Source organism: Epinephelus lanceolatus, chromosome 13 (assembly GCF_041903045.1).
Source record: "Epinephelus lanceolatus isolate andai-2023 chromosome 13, ASM4190304v1, whole genome shotgun sequence".
NCBI classification, from domain to species: domain Eukaryota; kingdom Metazoa; phylum Chordata; class Actinopteri; order Perciformes; family Serranidae; genus Epinephelus; species Epinephelus lanceolatus.
Window position 1 is genome coordinate 29,236,424 of NC_135746.1, and position 21,470 is coordinate 29,257,893.

The following is a 21,470-nucleotide window of genomic DNA, read 5'->3' on the forward strand; positions in this document are numbered from 1 at the left end:
ATGGACATTAGACCAGTGGAAATCTGTGCTTTGGTCTGATGAGTCCAAATTTGAGATCTTTGGTTCCAACCGCCGTGTCTTTGTGAGACGCAGAAAAGGTGAACGGATGGATTCCACATGCCTGGTTCCCACTGTGAAGCATGGAGGAGGAGGTGTGATGGTGTGGGGGTGTTTTGCTGGTGACACTGTTGGGGATTTATTCAAAATTGAAGGCACACTGAACCAGCATGGCTACCACAGCATCCTGCAGCGACATGCCATCCCATCCGGTTTGCGTTTAGTTGGACGATCATTTATTTTTCAACAGGACAATGACCCCAAACACACCTCCAGGCTGTGTAAGGGCTATTTGACCAAGAAGGAGAGTGATGGAGTGCTGCGGCAGATGACCTGGCCTCCACAGTCACCGGACCTGAACCCAATCGAGATGGTTTGGGGTGAGCTGGACCGCAGAGTGAAGGCAAAGGGGCCAACAAGTGCTAAACACCTCTGGGAACTCCTTCAAGACTGTTGGAAAACCATTTCAGGTGACTACCTCTTGAAGCTCATGGAGAGAATGCCAAGAGTGTGCAAAGCAGTAATCAGAGCAAAGGGTGGCTATTTTGAAGAAACTAGAATATAAAACATGTTTTCAGTTATTTCACCTTTTTTTGTTAAGTACATAACTCCACATGTGTTCATTCATAGTTTTGATGCCTTCAGTGAGAATCTACAATGTAAATAGTCATGAAAATAAAGAAAATGCATTGAATGAGAAGGTGTGTCCAAACTTTTGGCCTGTACTGTAAATGTTTCATCATTAATGAACTTCCATACTTCCTCAGCCTGAGCTGTAACTGCTGTCTGTATAATAGCATACTACGATACAGGCAGAATGACGAACAACCTCTTCCTAATTATTTTGGTGAGTGAATCTCTTCCCAGGTTGATTGCATTGATAGCGTTTCTCCCAGATGTCTTAGTATGCATTAAAGAGCCACTTGGTCATCAGTCACTGTCTTTACCACAGGTTTGACAAAAAACAAGATAGTTCACACCTTTATCGTTTTTAATTTGGCAGTGGTAGTTTGGGCTACTGGAAAACTATACATGGAATATAAAATGTATTGTTTCGAACCCAGACTGAACTGTCTTATTCAAAACAGCTGAAAATACACAATAGGCCCACGAGATGAGACAGTGAAGGGTCATTATGTATACAGTGTGCAAGGACTGAGTACCTCAAAATGCTGTTGTCATTCATGCATATTGTGATATTGTATTTAATGCATCGGTGTCTTTAGAATGAAAAATACCGAACCAAAAGTAGTCTAGTTTGAAAAAAAAAAAAAACAACTCAGAATAGGTGATGATAAAGAACCAGGCAAGGAAGAGGAGCAGATGAAAACAGTGGCACAGTGTGCTTTGCCTAGCTATTTAATAAAAAAAGTAAATGGCTTGTTTTATGTCCTAATTGTGTTTGTCTTTTTTTTCTAAATTGCAGATTTATCTTGCAAACTATTTATGAAGAGGAGGAGCTGGAACAGAATTTTTATTTTTTATTATTTATTTTTAATCATTTATTTATTTTGTTTTTATTTCCCAAACGTTTTCACAGAATAAAAATTATTTGCTGGTAGCTAAGGCAGGCAGACTGCAGTTTTCAAACTGACCAGCAGGGTGCAGTAGCGTTGTGTTAACGTTTAGTAATCAACTCCACATCAGCTGAACCGGAAAATCAACAAACCTTGATTCGCTTCCTGTCCGGGTTGGAGTAAAAATGGCAGCTACGGGAGCCGGGTCTCCCAGCCGGTTGGTCCAGTATGTTATTGTCCGGTCGGATCTGGTTCACAAGCTGTCCTGGCCCCTGGGAGCCGTTATAACTCAGGCCTGTCATGCCGCGACCGCCGCCATCCACCTTCACTACGAAGACCCGGACACTCAGCGGTACCTGGCCGAGCTGGACTCCATGCATAAAGTGGTGCTGGGGGTAAGCTCCACACGTCACGCCAAACTCCATTCAAATATTTGTCATTTTGAATATTTTAGTCAGTTTAGCGCTTATGTCGTGTATTACATGAAACATAATACAAAATTATAAGGCAAACTGTTTTATTCGGCATTAATACGTTTGTAAAAGGTTCATATTTAAGCCGTTTGCACGAGCTTCCCCTCTTCACTTTATCTAGCCACTTTGGCTAACACGTGTTTAAAGAAGCAGTGTTAAAGCGATTAAAAAACTGATTTTACTATTACAAACTTTATGTCTGATGTGTAATATGGATGCCGAATTTAAAAGTGACCCCCTAAAAATATATTAAGGTGTTGAATGGTTTTCTAGCTGGTATAAGTTTGTGCTCACAAGCTAACAATGTATGAAATGACAGAATTTCTAATGGAGTATGGTGGTTTCTTGTATGCTATTTCTTCAAAGCAAGATTTAAGTATGTAAATATAAGGCAACTAAATAATAACAATCTTGATTATCATAACGTTACTTATATGAATGTCATATATCAGATGAGGCTCCCTCTGTAAAAGATCCCAGCCATGCATTTAGATGATTTAAATTCAATCACTGCATGTGTTTTACACAGATTTACAGTTTAGTATTAAATCCACAGCAAATATCTTTTTTCTCACATGGAGCACTTGAATGAAATGTGAAGTAATGTGGGATCTGTGGCTCAGTCTTGGACTACTGTAAATGTATGTATCTGTTTTTCTCCAGGCCCCAGACGAGGCCGCCCTCTCCGGCCTATCAGAGACTCTAACACAGGCCGGTGTGGCCCACAAGCTTTGGATCGAACAACCAGAAAACATCCCCACCTGCTTGGCTCTGAAGCCATGTCCTAAAGAGACTGTCCATCCACTGCTGCGCAAGTTCAAACTCTTCAAATGACTGCCTTGAAAGACACTGTCCAGCCAAGCACCGCAATGCATGTCAGTACCTAATTTCATCTATCAAAGGTGAAAAAGCGTTATGCACTTCGTCTCAGTGCAGTCTAAACACCTGCAATGTCCAAGATTAAAGTTGGAAAATATGAAGTTCTTTTCTGGACGAATTTGTTCAGGTGAAAAGGTAAAAAACACAAAGGTATTATTTGTTTTGCTAATATTTAATTATATATTAACATAGCGAACTACAAAACAAAGAAGAATGGTTTGACTTGGAGCCACGAAAAAGTTGATTCTCAAGTGTACTGATCTAATCTGTTGTTAACATATTCAGGAAATGAATCATCCCTGTTTAACACACTGTAATTAAAATATATGTTGTCACAATGCCAATCCTAAAACTGAGGATGGAAAAAAATCTGCTGTCATGTGTTGATTGTAGCTTTACACTTCGTCATTTCCTTTGCATCAGATCTCTTATGCAATGATGCAAATCCTCTGGCTATATTTCCACAGTAAACTGTCACTGCAAGACCTCTCAACACTGTCTGCAAAAGTCTTAATGCTGGTTTCGTTCATTCTGTGTAGTTTCTCGAAAAAAGAAACAAAAAATTTGTGCTCGTACTGCATAGATTTTTAACAGCGATCCTATCATACAATATTGGTACTTATTATGCAAAGAAACTGCGTGAATCATAAGGTCAGAGTACCAAATTTGAACTGTTAAATTAGGAATATTCTAAGAAATGCAGTTACAGCACGGTATTCTTTAAGGGTAGGTCTGTCGAGTACTATACATACAGGATGTGACAGTGTATTATGGTTATAAATACATAGATATTAAGTGGTATTACAGGTCATGAACTATAACGTAGCTCTAGAATACTCTCAGTACTACATTTTTCTACCTGTTTCTCAAGTTTTTGACATGATCATTGTATATCTAAACTATCTTTACTATGTCATGTGACTAGCCCAATGTTCTCACATGCAGGGGCATAGCAGCAAATTCTAGGCCCTATGGATAATCAGCGTCTGTGGGCCCCCGCCCATCCTCTCTGGATCCACGTCTTTGTCACACACCTTTTGAATTTTTTTTTGTACAAAGTCAGTTTGCTTTTTTTCTGTTCCTTTCTTTCTTTTCTTTTGTATGACCCTGATTTCCTCCTCTTGGAAAGAGACAGTACAGTTTACATTCCCAGCCGGCCACCAACGTTGTTAGATATTGATATATGGTTAAATTCAAGTTGTGATGTTGGGTAACCAAAATACAATGTCAGGACAATGTCTAATGCCAGCCTCAAATTGACGTAGAATACTGATGATGGATGACGTTGATATTTTTTGGGTTTTAGTGGTATTGTTAAATAACCAAAATCCAACATATTCCAAATGTCTCATGTCAGCGTCATCATGGCATAGAGAAACAAAATTTAGTCATAAGGTATGGAGAACAAAACCCAGCGTCTACAAAGTGTGAACATCCATACAACATCATCAGACATTTGAAATATCGTCAACCTGATTTTCATCCTAACCAAAATCAAACATCTGTCTGACATAAGAATCCAACATCTTTGTGATGTCGTACTGATGTCCGGTGCCGGCTGGGTTGGTGCTCCAGCAGCATAAGCGGTCACTCACTTGTCTCTAGCTGAGTTCAGAGATGAAACCTAGTGCAGGGGTGGATTAAACCATTTTGTACCTTTTTTATTTTGGACCTCAGAGAGCTGCTACTATTTTTTTCATGTAAAGTCCAGCCCTTCTTTGGCACTAATGACTTAGATATTGCAAACAAATCAAACTCTTCAGTCCAGGCTTTTTAAAGGGCCACCTCACACTGGGGCCCTCAGTAATCAGTCCCACTTTGATCCTACTACAACGCCCCTGCTCACATGCACATAAAGCAGTGGCTGGAGAACTATATGAGGTTGGTTAGGAAGAGTGGAATTATGTTTCAAATGATATTCGGGCCAATTTTTTAAATAAAGTACATACTGTATATATGAACTACATCCTTCTTTCCTCAGTTCTGTTCAGGAGTACTTCACAGTGAAGAAGGAGCTTCCAACAGCTAATGATGAAATATTTCATTTTGAATCAAATAGTCGTCTTTACCTAGTTGTAGCTCAGTGATTTGTGTGTTTGGAGACAGAAGTGAGTGCCTTCAGGCAATTGACGTGAAAAGGTTCTAACCATTATTCCCTTGGCCATAATTCAGATGACAGCATTTTGAGACAGATAAACTTTAATCTCTATCTTTGATAATGAATTATTTTTCAGCTGGTCTAGAAACATTAATTACCATTAATATAAAGACCACAAAGCTGTGAAATATGTCATATTACTGTGGTCTTCTCAGGACATACAGTTGGTGGTTCAACCGCAGCTTTCTTTGTTAAAAAAACAAACAAACACAACGCCAGAAAACATGACTTATCATAACTGATAAAACTGGTTGATACTCACTGGAGTTTGAACTAGGAGATTGTTTTGCAAGTCACAAGTAAGTCTTAAGTCTTTGCACTCGAGTCCAAGTCCTACGCTTAAAGTTTCTAGTCATTAAGAAGTCATAATGCTATAATACCATTTTAACTACAGTGTAGTGGCAAAAACTTTCCTTCAGCCCTATTCCAGTTTCCTTTGATCTCACCACAGGGAGAGGGCAGGTGCAGTGTGTGTCAGACTCACAGCCTTCTTTCCAATAATGATTCCAGAGAGTGTCTAACATTCACTGTGGCTTAAAATTTAATGCAAAAAACATGACATGATTTCAGTTTCCTTATATTTTAGCTGTAGCATTTGCAGGTTCCATTCAACCGAACAGCTTATGGCTGTGGTGAGGCTGAGGTCAATGACGGTATCTGCTGTCTCTCGCCTTCTCTCCACCATGCACCATGCACATCAACTTAAAGGACAGCGCCCTCACTGCCTCTTGATGGTGCACATATTGCAAACACAAACAGAGAAAAATCAGTAAATTATGTGAATACAAATAAACCTAAACACAGCTTCTACAAACAGGATAATAATATAGATTTATATTTACAAAAGCACTGATTTTTAACATTTGTATTTATGTGTTAAAACAAATTTGCTAAAAAGTTACTTAGCTGTCAAGAGTAACTAACTCGAGTCCAAGTCATGTGACTGAAGTCCACACCTCTGATAGTCACTGTTGTTGACCTTAGCCATAGCCCCAACATGATTCAGCTCACTTTAACATTTCACCGGATTTTCTCTGGGACCCGACAGCATGGCGATAAACATTTAGCCTAATACAACTGTTACCTAAGTGACTTCCCGTGTTGTAATTTTCTGTGTTTATGGGGGGAAAAAGCACCATTTAGTATAAATCAATGCTCAAAATGCAAAAATGTTCAATAGTGTCTGTATATTGATTGAAATAAAAGACAGCCGCCACTCGCCCGCCGAGGCCCGGCAGATAATTGTGTCCTCGTCCATCTGATTAGATACAGCAGCTGATGTGTTCTCAGAACTGCTCATCTGCTCTCTCCATAGAATCCAGCAGTTCGTGATATTGTTGTTGCCTCTGTTTTTCTGTGTAAAGGGGTAAAAATATATATATATCATTTAAACACAAAGTCCTCTTTGGATTTCATTGCAAAATGAGAGACACAGGGAAATATGAGTTATATTATTTATGCACCTGTGTTTACTTATCTTTTTACCCTGAAAATATAGACTGATATACACTGTAAATACTGTACTAAATATACTTTGGTTATGTTGACCCATACAGCAGAGGTGTGGGCTCCAGTCACATGACTTGGACTCGAGTCAGACATCGAGGCACAAATTTGATGAATTTAGAGTCGACTCAACAGCACAAAAGACTTGCAACTTTTGGCTTTTAACTCCAACGACTCATGACTTCATTTGGACTTTAGCCTTATGACTTAAAGGGGGGGGAGGGGGGCTGGAGCCTATCCCAGCTGACATTTCGAATCGTTGGGAAATGCGCATTAAAAGAAATACGAATCCTGTGTGTTTCCATTAAATGTACGGACTTTGGTGAAAACTATGAACTATGAACTGCAAACAAGTCTCGCGTTCTTCTACGTTTTCTGGCGGTTGGCAACCAGCTTGTAAATGCATTACCGCCTTCCCGACCAGAGTGTGGTTATCACCATGGAGAGAGGTGCGCTATGTCAGACTTAATTCGAACATAACTGTTTCCATCCCCCGTTTTGCGAATCAACATTTTTTCAAATCAACCAAAACCCGGCTAAAGCGAGCGTATTTTAGTTTGTGCGAATCAGGGGATTTTAATTCGAATTTTGGCGTTTCCATCATAATTTTCCGATGCGATACTTCTAGATGCGCATCTAAACAGACTGATGGAAACATGGCTATTGGGCAAGAGGCAGGGTACACCCTGGACAGGTCGCCAGACTATCACAGGGCTGACACATAGAGACAGACAACCATTCACACTCACATTCACACCTACGGACAATTTAGAGTCACCAATTAACCTGCATGTCTTTGGACTGTGGGAGGAAGCCGGAGTACCCAGAGAAAACCCACGCTGACACAGGGAGAACATGCAAACTCTGCACAGAAGGGCTCCCCTACCCCAGGATCGAACCAGGAACCTGCTTGCAGTGAGGACAAAAAGATTACAAAAAACCACAAAACATGGGGTCAAAAATTACAGACGAAGACGCAACGCAAGTTGAGGCTAATATTAACATTGTTAGCGAGCTAATGCCAAGATAACGTTATCACTCTGTTGGTAATATGGCATTACACTTGGTTTATGATGTCTTTGGGCCTTGAAACTCAATATACAGGACTTGGGACAGGATTTAGGACTTGTCAGTCTTGATTTGGGGCTACAGTGTGAAGACTTGAGACTTACTCATGACTTGCAGAACAGTGACTCAGCCCCATCTCTGCTGTACAGCACCATGAGCAGCTGACTGTTAAACAGCAGTAGGGCTGCAACTACAAGGATTTTCAATTAATTTGCAGAGTGTCTTTATATTTTATGCATTATATATGTTTTCTGTAGTGTAATAAAATAGTTTAAAATGTCTATTAGTCTATAGTCATTTCTTAAACCTTAATGTAATGTCTTTAAATTGCTTGTTTTTAAGTTAAGTTGAGTTCACACAGATACTTTGAAAATGACCTGTTGCACCTCTGCTGCTCTGTTTTGCACAAGCTTCATATTTAATATAAGTAACTACATAAATATGTGGGTCATGTTTTTCTGGGTGCATCTTTATTGAAATGACAGTTTATTCAAATGACCACCTCTCTTTCCACTGTATGATGGGTGGCTGAGTATGTAGAAGGTAATTTGTCTTAACAGCTAATTACACTTCTGCTTTTAGTGCTGGTTTTTAAATTGTGTTTCACTGAGAGATATTAGGTATTTTTTGGAGTCTGTTGCCTTCACTGACAGGCTGTCTCAGTCATGACATTTAAAAACGTTTGAGAAACACAGTGGCAGCAAATTAACTAAAGGTAACTTGCATATAGTGAATAACACTACCACCACCACACATCTGGGCAGTTACCTAAAATTAGCCTGCATGCCATGTGTGACTCATCTTCAGCCTCAACACCACCCTTCTCAGGCATGCTTTAATGAGGTGCTTGCTGACAATTATTACATTTGAAAAAGGAAATAAACAATGATAAATCAGAATTCCCATGGATCCAAAGGTCTTCTTCCATGAGTCATGGCCTTGAACTTTGAAGTATGACTGAAAGCTCTACAGGAATGCAAGTGACCAATCAACATATTACACACAATGTAATTACTTCTCAGAGTATTTCCCAGAATACCTCCTGAAGACACGCCCATACTCACGCGATTCTCCTTCTCAGATGTAACTTCATCACAGTGCGATTTACATGAGAAGCAGCAGCAGATTGAGGATATTTAACAGGCCTGAGCTGTGTTAATGTAACATACAGCTGAGGAGATAAACAACATGTATACTGCATGGTGTTTCCTCAAAACAGCTGCACATGTCTGTGAGGCCGACAGAGAGTAGAGGGACAGTAAACAGCAGGAAGTGTGCTGTTCACTGTCTCCATACTATGATAGAGCAAAGTCTATGCACGTCTCCAAAATACAGTCTCTTGCAATGATAAATGCACAGAGAATTATTCTGTAGTTTCTCTCATCTCAGAGTATTATAGTCAGGGTTCCCACGATTATGACATTCCTGGAAAAGTTTTAAAATTACAAACTGTTTTCCAGGCCTGGAAATGGTTTGTTAGCAACAAAATGTCTTTAAAAAAGTTTTGAATACAAAATGTTTGTATCTCTTAAAACATGTTTAACATAAGGCAAAAACGTTCCCAATAGTGTTATTACTTATTTTTAAATCTAGTGCTGCGTTGTGTGACCATTGAAAAGTCATGTGATACACATACACCAGACCAGCAACACGTTAACACCTAGGCCCCGCCCCTTTTGGGGCAAAGAATCGAAACGCTGTTGTGTAACGGGTGAAGCAAGGCTTGCACACTGAGATTTGAGCCACATAAAATACTGAATATTCACTGTCAGTGTGATAAATGGCTACATGATGCTGGTGACAGTCACTACTGATGGATAGCTAACGTTAGCATGCTGCAGACATTACAGCAAAACAATCATTTGACATCCATGAAAAAAATGTTTGTTTAACAAGAAATAAATGCACAAAAACTTGTCAAAATTCGAATCCAAACACATCAAATTGCATTGACATCTGTAAGATCTTTGGTTTTCTGTCCCCCATAAAGAGGCGTGGCCTTAATGTTTTCAAAGTATCCTCGTGTGCCGCTTTGGCCTATTAGCATTGAGCATATGCAGCTAGTTGTTGGTGGAAATGTCTAGTTAGCAAGTAAGGTATTAGGTGCTAGCAGTTTGCTTATCTGCAATTATCTGGGAAGTGCATGTGTAATATTGTATGGCTGCATTACTTTTATGGCCTATCCATGTTAAACTACTCAGTTAAGTCATGGAAATGAGGTAAAATATTATGGAAAAGTCATGTGAAAGTTTTGAAAATGTATTGTTAAAACTTGTGTTTTTCAGTTCATATTTGTGGCTTTAAGTCCCAAAACTTTGACATTTTGTCAGCGAACACTGTCAGCAAAAAAGAGCAAAGGAGCCTGATATCTTCTCAGGAGCTGATGGAGATCAAAATGGAGTTGGACTTACATTCGTCAGGTGGCAACAGTATCCAGACCAGAAGCTAATTTTGTCCTGTATCTGCTGGACATGAAAACAGCCAGATGTCAAACATGCGCGATGATTTTTAGCTAGTTGCTCCTAAAACTAGTAATGCAAATTAAAGGGGCATTAAGTAATTATTGGTTACCAGCATATCAAATCATCACTGGCAACCAGTAGGAAGTGCAACAAAAATGAGAGCTGTCTGACAAGTCATAAATAAAGTAATAAATTCAGATGATTTTTTTTGTTGTTCACGCTAAACACAATAAGAATATTGAGCGTATAGCCTCTATATGGCTCTTAATCAAACGGCTCAGGCACCTCTTTGCTTTCTTAGAATTAATTATCCATTTAGTCCATACGATATCAAACCATGTGAAAAAAATACCAAAATAAAAAAAAGCCCAAATAAGTATTCATATTAACTATGATATTAAGCAGAACAAAGTCTAAAAATCTAACTAATACAACTTGGCTATATCAGCTTATTGTCTCCATTGTCGTTGGTATCTGATTATATAAATGATATACCCCTGAGACCTGAAATGTTGTTTTGTATGCTTTTTTAATTTCTCCTAGCTACTTAGGATCAGTAGAACCTGATAAGGATAAAAACCTCAACACTGTCAACGATAATAAAGTCCCAATGTCCTTAAACGAGTACTTCCTAACTAACGGTGTCTTACCTTGTTACTGTTGCTAAAATTAGTCACATGTGTATTCCATGTCAACTACAAACATTATTAGTCATGAATAAACAAGTTTCAACCATAAAATGTGATCAGGTTTTGGACCTTGTCCTCTTTTGTGTCAGGATTAGCTGCAGCCTGACTTGGCAGAGATGGCTGCCACCTTGTTTTTACATGGATTAGTGTACTGTGCTCTTACTACCACTAGATGGGACAAAAAAGTGTCCATGAACGAGGACAACAGGTCTAAGTTAAGCAGAATGGAGTATACCCAAAGTAAGCCCAAAATGTGATGTCCTCATATGAGGACACAGGGTCTCAGGAGGATATTTATATATATGTTTATAAGAAAATACATAGAAAATTATTAGGAAATTGAAGAAACAAAGTGTTAGTGTTTTACTCCCTCACATAAAGATCTATATGCACATTTAAAACTCCCCTCAACCTTGCCTGGAGTAAAATACTGAATACTGGTGGAAAAACATTAAAATTAATGAAATTGGTAGATTAAAAAATGCAGGATTTTAACTGAAGAAACTTCCCACAGGTTACTGAAACCCCTGAAAAATTCCACGACCTTAGTGTCAGCTCTAGTTGAAGTACAAACTGTATTTATGTCTTTTTAAATAATGTAATTTGTTGTTCTCTTCATTACACGTCTTGTGTTTTTTCAAATCTGTGTGGTGAAGCCAAGGTTTCTAAATACCTGTGGTGATGATAATAAACATACTGTACCCTCATGAATTATGTAGCTACAGTGCACCAGAGGGTATACATCCCTGTGTACCAGACACTATGGATTCTGCACAATGCATCAGCACACACACATGCACACACTGCTTTAGAAAGCCTATTGTTTGAGGAGAGTCAGAATCAGCTTTTATGGCCAAGTATGTGTACACATACAAGGAATTTCATTCTGTTTTTGTTGGTATACATACACAGACAAAGACAAGGATAACCAAGGTTGATTACTATAACCACTTGACTACTATGTTCAGCATAGCTGTAGATTTCAGGGGGGACACAGGGGATATGTCTCCCCCAGTATTTAGATCATGTATGTCCGCAACACATTCACATCCCAACTTGTCAAATACCGCAACTTTCACAACTCGGTTTACATTTGTTACATGAACTGTGTCTTTTCAAACTCTGCCTAGGCTTCTGTTTTCATAGGAGATGCACACTTTCTGCTCGATGCATAGTCTTTTTTACGTCCTTAAAACACCTCCTATTTACATTTATGTCCTTGTGCAACAAAAACATGTGGTTAGGTCTAAAAAAAAAAAAAGGTTTGGCTCAACGTTCACACAGGAAGCGAGCAGCGGGCTCCCGGGTGAAAGTCCGGGGACTTTCCAGCTCTTTATGTTGTTACAGGTGGCGTTACAATCTGCAGCCAGCCGGTGTGTTTCATAAGGCCGCAACAGGTGCCTCTCTGCGTCAGTATTTTACATGGATGTCCCCTGACATACTTGACAACTTCAGTTGGTGGCTGTTGTGTCAACAACTGCTGCAAAAGATACCTTTGTGCATCAGTATATAACGCCCAGATCACTGACAAAGGGGCAGTATTTGATGAGTTCAGAATGAGAACAGGCTGGTTTCCCCCCAGTGTTAAAACGGAAAACCTACGCCCTTAATGTACAGATATAAATGTGTATTGAAAAGTCTCTTTTTCTCGCTTTCTAAAACAAGAACACAATGAAATCTGTAAACAGTAGTGCCATGGTGCAGGGTACAAAGGCTGATTTAATAAATGGAGAATGATTACTGTAAGAATTTTTATTTGTATATGGCAGTATATACAGAGTCTACAGTGATGCTTATATTAATATGATAGTGATGATATTAACATGTTAAAGAACAGTAAGTATTTAAAGTACGCAGTGTTCTTTATTTTAAACTGTAAAATACTATAGGTTATAATTTACTGGTAAAATGGATGCTGTGTTATTGGGTCATTGCACAGTGCATCAACACATACACTACTCCAACTATTCTACATACCTTTAACATTCTGCTCTAGGCTTGGTAAAGCACATTTTGCGTCATATCTTAATGACAAATGTGTTGAACTGAACTCAACATAATTGAGCTATCGCTACCATTCCATTTAGGTATGTAATGCTAAAAAAAATCCACTAGATGTGTCCTTAAACTGTATGCCTTTTTAGTTTGCCTCCTACAGGAAGTGAAAAAAGTCATTCCAGACATTAGGGCTCTGTGTGGTGCGATTCTCAAAGGTAGACAAATTTCTCCCACATATTACAGTTTCAGGGCGCCTACTGAACAGATTTATGTAACTTTATTTAAAAAAAAAATCTAATAAAGGTCAAATCATTTTTTAAAACATGCGCTACCTTTTTTTTTTTTTCATTTTATGTTACTGAAGCTAAGTTAATGTAATTAAAATTGACGGTTTGCTACAAAATAAAACACTTTTGATAATGCATTGTTGTTAAATGACACTTAATATTGACCTATAAATATTTGCTGAAATTATTGCATAGGTATGATATTTACTGTCTAAAGCTATGCTCAAGCAAATGGTTGAATTGTCCTTTTATGGTAAAGGTAGTGATGCTAAGATAATAACTTATAATAAATATAATAATAAATATGTATATTTCTAAAGGGATGAATAGTCACTGTTGTTAATGCCTTACATTTAATTTACATTTTCATTGTTGTCTCATTTGAGGACACTGGGACTTTATTATCATTGACAATGTTTAAGTTTTTATACTTATCGGGTCTTACTGATTCCAGTAAGCTAGGAGAAATTAAAAATGCATACCAAACAAAATTTCAGGTCTCAAGGATATAGCTTATATAATCAGGTACTAACGACAGAGATAATAGGGGCAAAATTCTGATATAGCCAAGTTATCTTACTTTTATTTAATTTAAAATGCATACTAAAACAAAGGTTCGGCTCTCAGGAGGATATATTTGATAGAAAATAATATATCAGTATGGTTATTTTTTACCATTTCTGAGATGTTTTCAAAGTATTGCAATGGTAAATATCTAGAATAAATGTGTGTAAATAGTATTAGCACTGGTAACACTACTAATCCCATAGTAACAAATTAATGTATGTTCTTAACCTAACATACTACCAGCATTATAAAAATATATGGTTTGCAATTTGGATTTTTGATTTCTGTTTTACAATTACAATGAAGTGACTTCTCAACTATTTTGGTAAGGGCCTATATTTAAATAAAACTATAGGGTCTGTTAGGAAAAAACAACATTTTTTGTAATTATTGACCCAAGGAAATTACAAAATTGCAAAGAATTTTGTTTTATCTTGGTGTGGACATTAAAGGGTGTGCAGTGTATACAGCTGTGTTTATATTTATATGATAGTTATGATATTGACATGTTAAATACCAGTGATTAGTTAAAGTACTCACTGTTCTTTAGCATATATTTTAACCTGTGAAACACTATAGGCTATAGCATACTGTTAAAGTGGATGCTGTGTTAATGCACAGTGCATCTACACATACACTGCTCCCATTAGTCTATATAGCGTCATCAAACCCTACATATATATATTGTGTATGATGATGTTAGTGTATAGGTGTCAGTAACAGCAACATGCAGCAGCCAGGTCTCCATGCTATCACCACAGCAGAGGCTTCTGCCCGCTGCCCTCAGCGTGAACGCGCCTGGACGCTCCGTGCGCACGAGCAGCCCTGTTTGTTTGTGTTGAGAGATTGGAAATGGCGGAGAGCAGAGACCAAAGCGATAACTTGGGTTTGCAAGCGCGAGTGCGCCGTCATTGAAACGCAGATACCACCCACAAGTGATCCTCGGAGTTCCTTACGGTTCGCCACTGCCGATGGGATATAAGTCGGACGCAGCGACAAAGGGATTTTCGGAACAAGGTTTGGATTTAGCGAGCTGCTTAGCTAGCTAAGCTAACCGTGCTAGCAAGCCTGGCGTTAGCTAGCTCCAAGTCGTGTGTGTGATTTTAACTACGCAGGCTTGTTTGTCAACATAAGCTGACGTTAAATTGCTAGCGAGCCAGCTAACACGCAACTTTTCTTTGCCCGGTTTCCAAGCGAACCGACTCGGGTTTACAACATGTTTGCCAAAGCTCACCGCAAAATTATTAATCCTAAGTAACAGTGGATAAAAAAAGTCAAGACGTCTGACTATCCTTGACTCGAGCAGGCAGTAAGTTAAGCTGGTTAGCTAAAGTTAGCTAACTGGCTTGTTTCACGCAAGCTGCCGTCTGCATGGGAATTAACCATCCAGCGTGACAACTTACAGCAGGACCCCGTGGGCTCTTTCTCTTTATATACAAGTTAAACGGACGACTTAACAGGTAAGCACACCGCCGTTAAATGCATGACAACATGTCATCCTCACAAACCATGATTTGACTGGCCGCTGCAGCGGAGCATACGCTCAGGGCCTCCAAACACGCCTGACTCATTGTTGATTTTTCCACACAACGTTGCTACAATTCACCGACACCATCTTCTCCTACTGAATACATAACGTGTGCAGTGCTCGCTGGGACATTTTGCTCCTTCAGCCACCTGCATAGAAACACATCAGGCTGTTGCTTATGTAAGACAGTGCGAACGGCCTCGAGGTGTCGCTGCCATTCATTTGGATTCACCCGCAACTTGCGTCCTGCACGCGAAATCTTAAAGGACATCTTGACCTCTTTGCACGCGGCAAAACGCCTCTGGTTATTTCTAAACAACCCGCACAGGCAACTCATGTGCAGCGCTAGAAAGATGCATTAAAGTGCATCAAGGACACGCAGTTAAATTTGCCTTAGATTGACATCAGTGTAAAACAAAATTCACCTCAATTGACCCCCCTTTGTAGTGTTAGTCGTAGTGTCTAATGGTCCTGATGCAGCTTAAACCCGTGCAGCATCTAAAATTCAGCACGCAGTGGCTTGTTTTAAACACCCTTGGGAGTAAAAGCAGCGGATTTCTGCACAAAACATTGATTTTCAGCAGCTTCAACCAAGTGAATGCATGAGTGTTTAATCCCAAAAAAATCCATGAGGGCAATCAATACCCCTTTGCTGCGTTTTAAGAACAGGCACCTGCATGTTGAGCATTGATTTGACACTGATTTTAAGGGGCAGTGTAGTGTGAGCTATTATTGAAATCTAGATGATTTAAATAACTGAAGTTATTCAGGTCAAAGTTTGCAACTCCACTGACTCTCCTGTGAACAACAAAACAAAAACAGTGTAGTAAGGAAGTGAAAAGTAGTCATAATTGTTTTATCACTTCTTCAAACTACAATAAAAGACCTGGTGTTACTGATTTTGTCTTGTGGCATTTAAACACATCAAACAATACAAACAAGTGTCAGTATCACCTTACTGTGTTTTAGGAACAGCATGTTAAACTCTGATTTTCACCAGTTTTTAAGACAGTGCTGCACTTAGTGATATTCAAATCATTTAGATTGAAGTACATGCATTTTACAGACATGCTCTTAAAGATAAATATACCCAAATTAAATAGCATTTTACACTTTTTATTAAGATTTTCTTGCATGAAAAAAGTCAAACATAATTAGAAGTTAAACGTGGCAATAAAATCATTATAAGCACTGCAGTAGTTATGTTATAAAGGCCAGCTGAGCAGTAGTATTACTTTACAAATTAGGTTAAAGGTGCACGTGTACGCCAGGAGTTGTATGTTTGAAATCTAAACGGTCATCTCTGATAACCAGGCAGAAACAACATTAATCTGTTTCATCTACAACAGAGGGCGAAGGTATTTCAGTCAGACCCATTTCAACGTGTCAAAGTTTTTCCATTGGCTGTGTCGGTGCAAAGCAACTACAACAACAACTCAAAGCTATTTGACCTTATGCAAAGTTAAGTCATGTCAGTGTTTTTTATTTATATAGCCAGGCAAATGTCCAGAGGGATTTTTCTTTATAACATGCAAAGTTTGGATAATGCCCAGACACCACAGCTATCAAGCTATAATTTGATCAGTGGCAATTTGCAATTATTGTTTGTAATATAAAGTAAGTTGCATATAGAATTAACAGAAATCCTGTTTATCATATTGAATAGTTTATTAAAAAATTGTTGTATTGAAATCTTTCCGTTTCTTTATGACTGTTGCAGCTGACTACTTTGTCTTGCCTGGAGTGCGCTTGGTGATAGCAGGTAGTCTATTTGTGTAGTATTGGTATTGCTGACTTTGCCATGTTCTAGGTGAAAGTATTGTAGCTGGGCCTCTCCAGGCTGAGATGTAGTCCAGATAAGAGCCAGGATATAGAGTTCAATGTAGGCCTCGGCTATTCAGTTCAAAGTTTGCGACGTGACTGCCTGGGTACAACCTGACTGTGAGCCTCAAAACAAAAACACTGGAATAAGAAAGTAAAAATAGGCATAATTGTTGTTTTGTTGCTTCTTATCAAACTTCAAAGAAGAGTCCCTTTCATTTTGTCTCAGTGCATGTAAGGCACATCAAGCAATACATGCAAGTGAATATCATATAAGGGACAGATGCTGCTTCTCTTCCCCCAAAATGCAACTGGATTGTGGAGCAGAGATGGAGACCAGATCTTGTCACAGCTTGGTGACATGCTAAAGCGCTGTACTTACCTTCATCTGTATAGTTTGTGCATGCTGATGAGTATGCAGATGCAGATGAGGAAGGAAATTGTTGCTGCTTGATGATTTCAGAGGAGCATTGTAAGTCTCTCATTAGAGTATACTCCTTTGTGGTTAATATTTATTCTATTGCAAGCCATGGCATTTCCTTTATTAGCTCTACACACACGCAGTTAGGCCCACCTAAGGATGAGCCACATTTGAGGGAAATTGTTGGGAGTGGGAGCCCTCCTCCTCCCAGCTAAGCTCTGTGTCTGTATGGAGAATGAGCAGCCATTTTAGCACTCAGCACTGCTGCAGCCTGCCTGCCACTGTCAAAGCATTCTTCTGCTGGAGCTGTAGTAGGTTTTCATGTTGTTTGTTTTAAGCCCCCACCCCACTCACACACCCACCCAGGATACCTGCAACCAACCTGTGAAAATGTCACTCTAATGCTTTTACCGAGGGTCAGAACACCCAGCAAATAATGATGATTGTTGTCTGTGGTGGCAGATGGATCAGTGAGGCTCACCCGCCACACTGGCTGGCAACTTTTTGAGATGATAGCACGTGAATGTCTCAGCGTATACAGTTGTCAGTGTTTGCCTTTTAGTGTTATATAACTGTAAAATCTATCTTTGATAGCAGCACAGTGTTTAATATTTATGTCATACTACTTAAAGAACCAAAACGTGATACCTAACCAGAACCCGTATCTCTATATCAACATCTTGTGCTTCAATTTTTAGACACTTCTTTAGTCTTTTAACATGTTAGTATTTTTTATCTTCATCATCTTTCTTAATGATATGATGTCACATTTTGCTCTGTCTGTAAATATTGTCAGCCTCTTTTGATGGATGATTCATTCCAATACACAGTGAGGTGTTTGATGCCATTGCTGTGTCTTTACCTGGTTGTCCTCAAAGAGACTTGTTTGTCCTATTCTTAAGCATGAAGCGCAACTCAGGCTGCTGACATGTCTTTTTAAGATCCATTTTAAGATCACTGTCAGCATTGGGAAGCAGCTTGTAGAGTCAGTCAGGGTGCCATGGATATTGTACAGTGATCATGGATCAAAAGATGAGACTGAGAGATCTAAATCAATGCCCTATGGTGTTAATGTAACAAGTGAATATCTCACTAACTATTGGTTGGATTGCCGTGAAGTTTGGTACAGATATTCATGGTGCCCAGAGGATCAAACACACCGACTTAGGTGATCGTCTGACCCTTCCTGTAGCAACACATGTAGATGAAAGTTTTCACTTGCCCTGTAAAATATCTTGGTGGATTGGCTCAGAATTTTGCACAGAAATGCATGGTTCCCAGACAATTTTTGTATTAATGAAAAGTCTCAAACTATTGGATGGATTGCCATGAAGCTTGGTAAAGACATTCATGCTGTCCTGAGGATGAATGTAATAGTTTTATAAACCTCCCTCCAGGATTATGCAAGCTGTTTGGGGGATATTTGCAGCCTGAAATACCGGATTTTACAGTGGTTTTTCTAAAAAATTGTGATGCATGTTGCAGTGTTTGCTGATCAGTGGCGATCAGTCATCAGTCTGATGAATTCAAGTTCAGTATAGACCCTCAGGAAAGCAGCTCAGCCGCGCTTCCAATTTTCCACAGTTGCCACTTCAAGTATTGCAGAAAAACAAATCCCCTGCGGCCCAAAAACATTTTCCCCTTAGGCAACCATTTTATAAGAGATGTCTGTAAAACTGTTGTCAGGACGCCTTGGACTGCGAACAAAATCAAATATTAGTCATTTTGTTATGAAGTTCCATGGATCCATGGAGGTTTTATATTTGTTAAACTTTCCTTGAGCTAGGAAACGCAGTTTAAAGATCTGTGATGTTATCACAATATAAAGTTAATGAGCTGAGTGGGAACTAGTGGGCAGAGATAGGAGAAACAGCACTGCGCATCTTCAGTGGGCTGCATACCGCGGAAGTAAATCCGGAAACTAGAAACTTTTTGTGGTGTAGGTGCCAGGCGAGCAATTCCATTGGATTGAATTGGTGCCATCTTGTGGTGTGATGTCTAGTTATTATTATACAGCTATGGTTTTTGTTTTAAGATATCTGCGATTGGCAAAGGTTTAGCAATCTTTTTATGTTCTCTGAGGTCCAAAATTAAGATAGTGGTGTGGTTAGGTCAACCACTTCGGGCTGGTATACAGGCAAGCTAAGATAGCTAGGCTATACTAGCTTGCATAGCACAATGCATTTACAGCTTTGGTTAATTGCAGTAATGGTAATGCTAATTTATTCTAGCAAAAAAAAACAGGTTTAAAACCATTAAAACAAAATGTACTTACTGTAAAACTGAATATCTGACTCCTTAGAGTTTGTTTTTAGTACAACCAAATGTTAAACAAGACCTTTTAGTCAACCAAAACATTACAATTAACTTTCATGAACTGAAAACACACTGAAATAGTGACAGCTACAACTACACCTATACAGTGCCATGTGACGTGGAGTGGCCATGCTGTAATATGGGCTTTCTCAGCCCATTAAAGAAAATCACTGATTTTGGAGCTCAGGAGCGGCTGCTGATTCAAGTGCGACACCTAGTGGTACAATTTGGTATACAGGTTTGGTCTGATGTTCGGCTCAATGTAACACCAGTTTAAAAATTTTTACAACAGCCCAAAACTCCCATGTTATCACAAATCAAAGCCTGCAGACGATACAAGCTGTGTTTGAAGTCGTCTGTATCAACATGCAATGGGACGTGCAGGAGCTCTCGTTTCTGCAAAACTGAAACAGATTGGCTCTTGGTGTAGCCTGTAGAGCACAGTCTGCTGTGTGCTGTGGTTTGTCCCTCGACTCTGGCACTCTGAGTCAATGTGAGGCGGCAACACATACATACATGCATACATGTGTACCGTCTCCAGCTGCTGTAAGCAAGCAGAATGCAGGGAAGAAGAGAGGAGCGGCGCTGCTTTGACTCCTCTCTGCCTTACTGCTGTCAGAGCGATGGCCTACATTCTCGCCTGGAAAAAAAAAAGGCTTGTGCAGCAGACTGTGAGAATTTGTGAGGGTTGGGAGGAAATGGAGGGAAGGAGAAAAGGTAAAGGCTGAAGAATGAGAGAAACAGAAAGACCACATACAGGAAGAAATTGATAGGGTAAGCGAGAAAACAGAGCAAGGAGAGTGGTTGTTGTGGTGTTGTGAGTGAGTTAACAGTCGGGCCCCAGTGGCCCAATTTTTCTCAACAAAGTCAGGCCACAATAAGAAGAGTAAAACAACAGTTTTTGCTGTCCTGCCTGGATTTGGTAGGTGTCTCTGATGAATGATTGCCAGATTTATAATACTAGGAAGCAATAAAGCACTACATTATCATCTGCTGATGTGACTGGATGTGTCGGTGCCCAGGGGACGCTGTCAAGTGAATTAGAGGAAGTTTACCAGCTGCAGGTATCTCACCTTTAGTTGTTAAGTGAACAGTGTGTAATGAACATATGGTGGTGCACCTTTTGTGAAGTGGACCATAAAGGTGTGTATGTGCTTGGGTTTTAAATGGGTGGGCAGTGAGATACTTCCAAACTTTCACTAACATGTTGCCTTTGAAATTGCTGCAAGCACTTAAAAGTTGCCTTGCATATTTGTTGTTTCTGCACTTAAGAATGCATAGTGTTGGCATCACACTCACTTTTCTGTTTTCATGGTGTCACTTTTGAACCTGTAAAGCAGATGAATGGCCCCTAGGCCTCCAGTTTTCTCAATTTGAAATCAAATTTGGCGTGTTCTCAAAGGCTGGTGTGTACGACATTGGAGGCAAATGCCAGAGTGGTTGTCCCCCCCCCCCAAATGTCAGAGGATGCGGTTTGCGAGTCAGGTGAAGGAGATGAAGCCAGGAGTACATTTTAGATGATGAGATCCTGAACAAAGACAACATCTTATATCACAGGAAGAAGGGAGATTTAACTCCTGGTACTATTTTTTGGTGCCAGCCAGTTTGATGATCTCCCAAAATTAGTGACCTGTCTTAATAAAATGGTCTTTTCTCTATCTTTCATTGCTTGAAAAAGCAATTAACAGTGTGATTAACTTGGTGTCATAATTTTCATTTCAGT

The 21,470-nt window shown here is 39.3% G+C and overlaps 2 protein-coding genes across 3 annotated transcripts in view; both read left to right on the forward strand.

Annotated features, from left to right (window-relative positions):
* Positions 1-1,716: 1,716 nt before the first annotated feature.
* Positions 1,717-3,419, forward strand: ptrhd1 (peptidyl-tRNA hydrolase domain containing 1). The gene is made up of 2 exons (XM_033648185.2): positions 1,717-1,969; positions 2,711-3,419. Exons 1-2 carry the CDS (start codon positions 1,760-1,762, stop codon positions 2,879-2,881), a joined length of 381 nt encoding a protein of 126 aa, XP_033504076.1. The 5' UTR covers positions 1,717-1,759; the 3' UTR covers positions 2,882-3,419.
* Positions 3,420-14,488: 11,069 nt separating this feature from the next.
* ncoa1 (nuclear receptor coactivator 1) overlaps positions 14,489-21,470 on the forward strand; it is a 65,809-nt gene continuing 58,827 nt past the window's right edge. For both annotated transcript variants that reach the window (XM_033647805.2, XM_033647807.2), the window contains exon 1: positions 14,489-15,121. The gene's annotated coding sequence lies outside the window, so the exon portion shown is untranslated. The remainder of the gene's footprint in view (positions 15,122-21,470) is intronic.

Coding starts and splice junctions, on each gene's coding strand:
- ptrhd1 (XM_033648185.2), top strand. CDS start 1,760: ATGGCAGCTACGGGAGCCGGGTCTCCCAGCCGGTTGGTCCAGTATGTT. Junction 1,970..2,710: donor TGCATAAAGTGGTGCTGGGG/GTAAGCTCCACA, acceptor GTTTTTCTCCAG/GCCCCAGACGAGGCCGCCCT.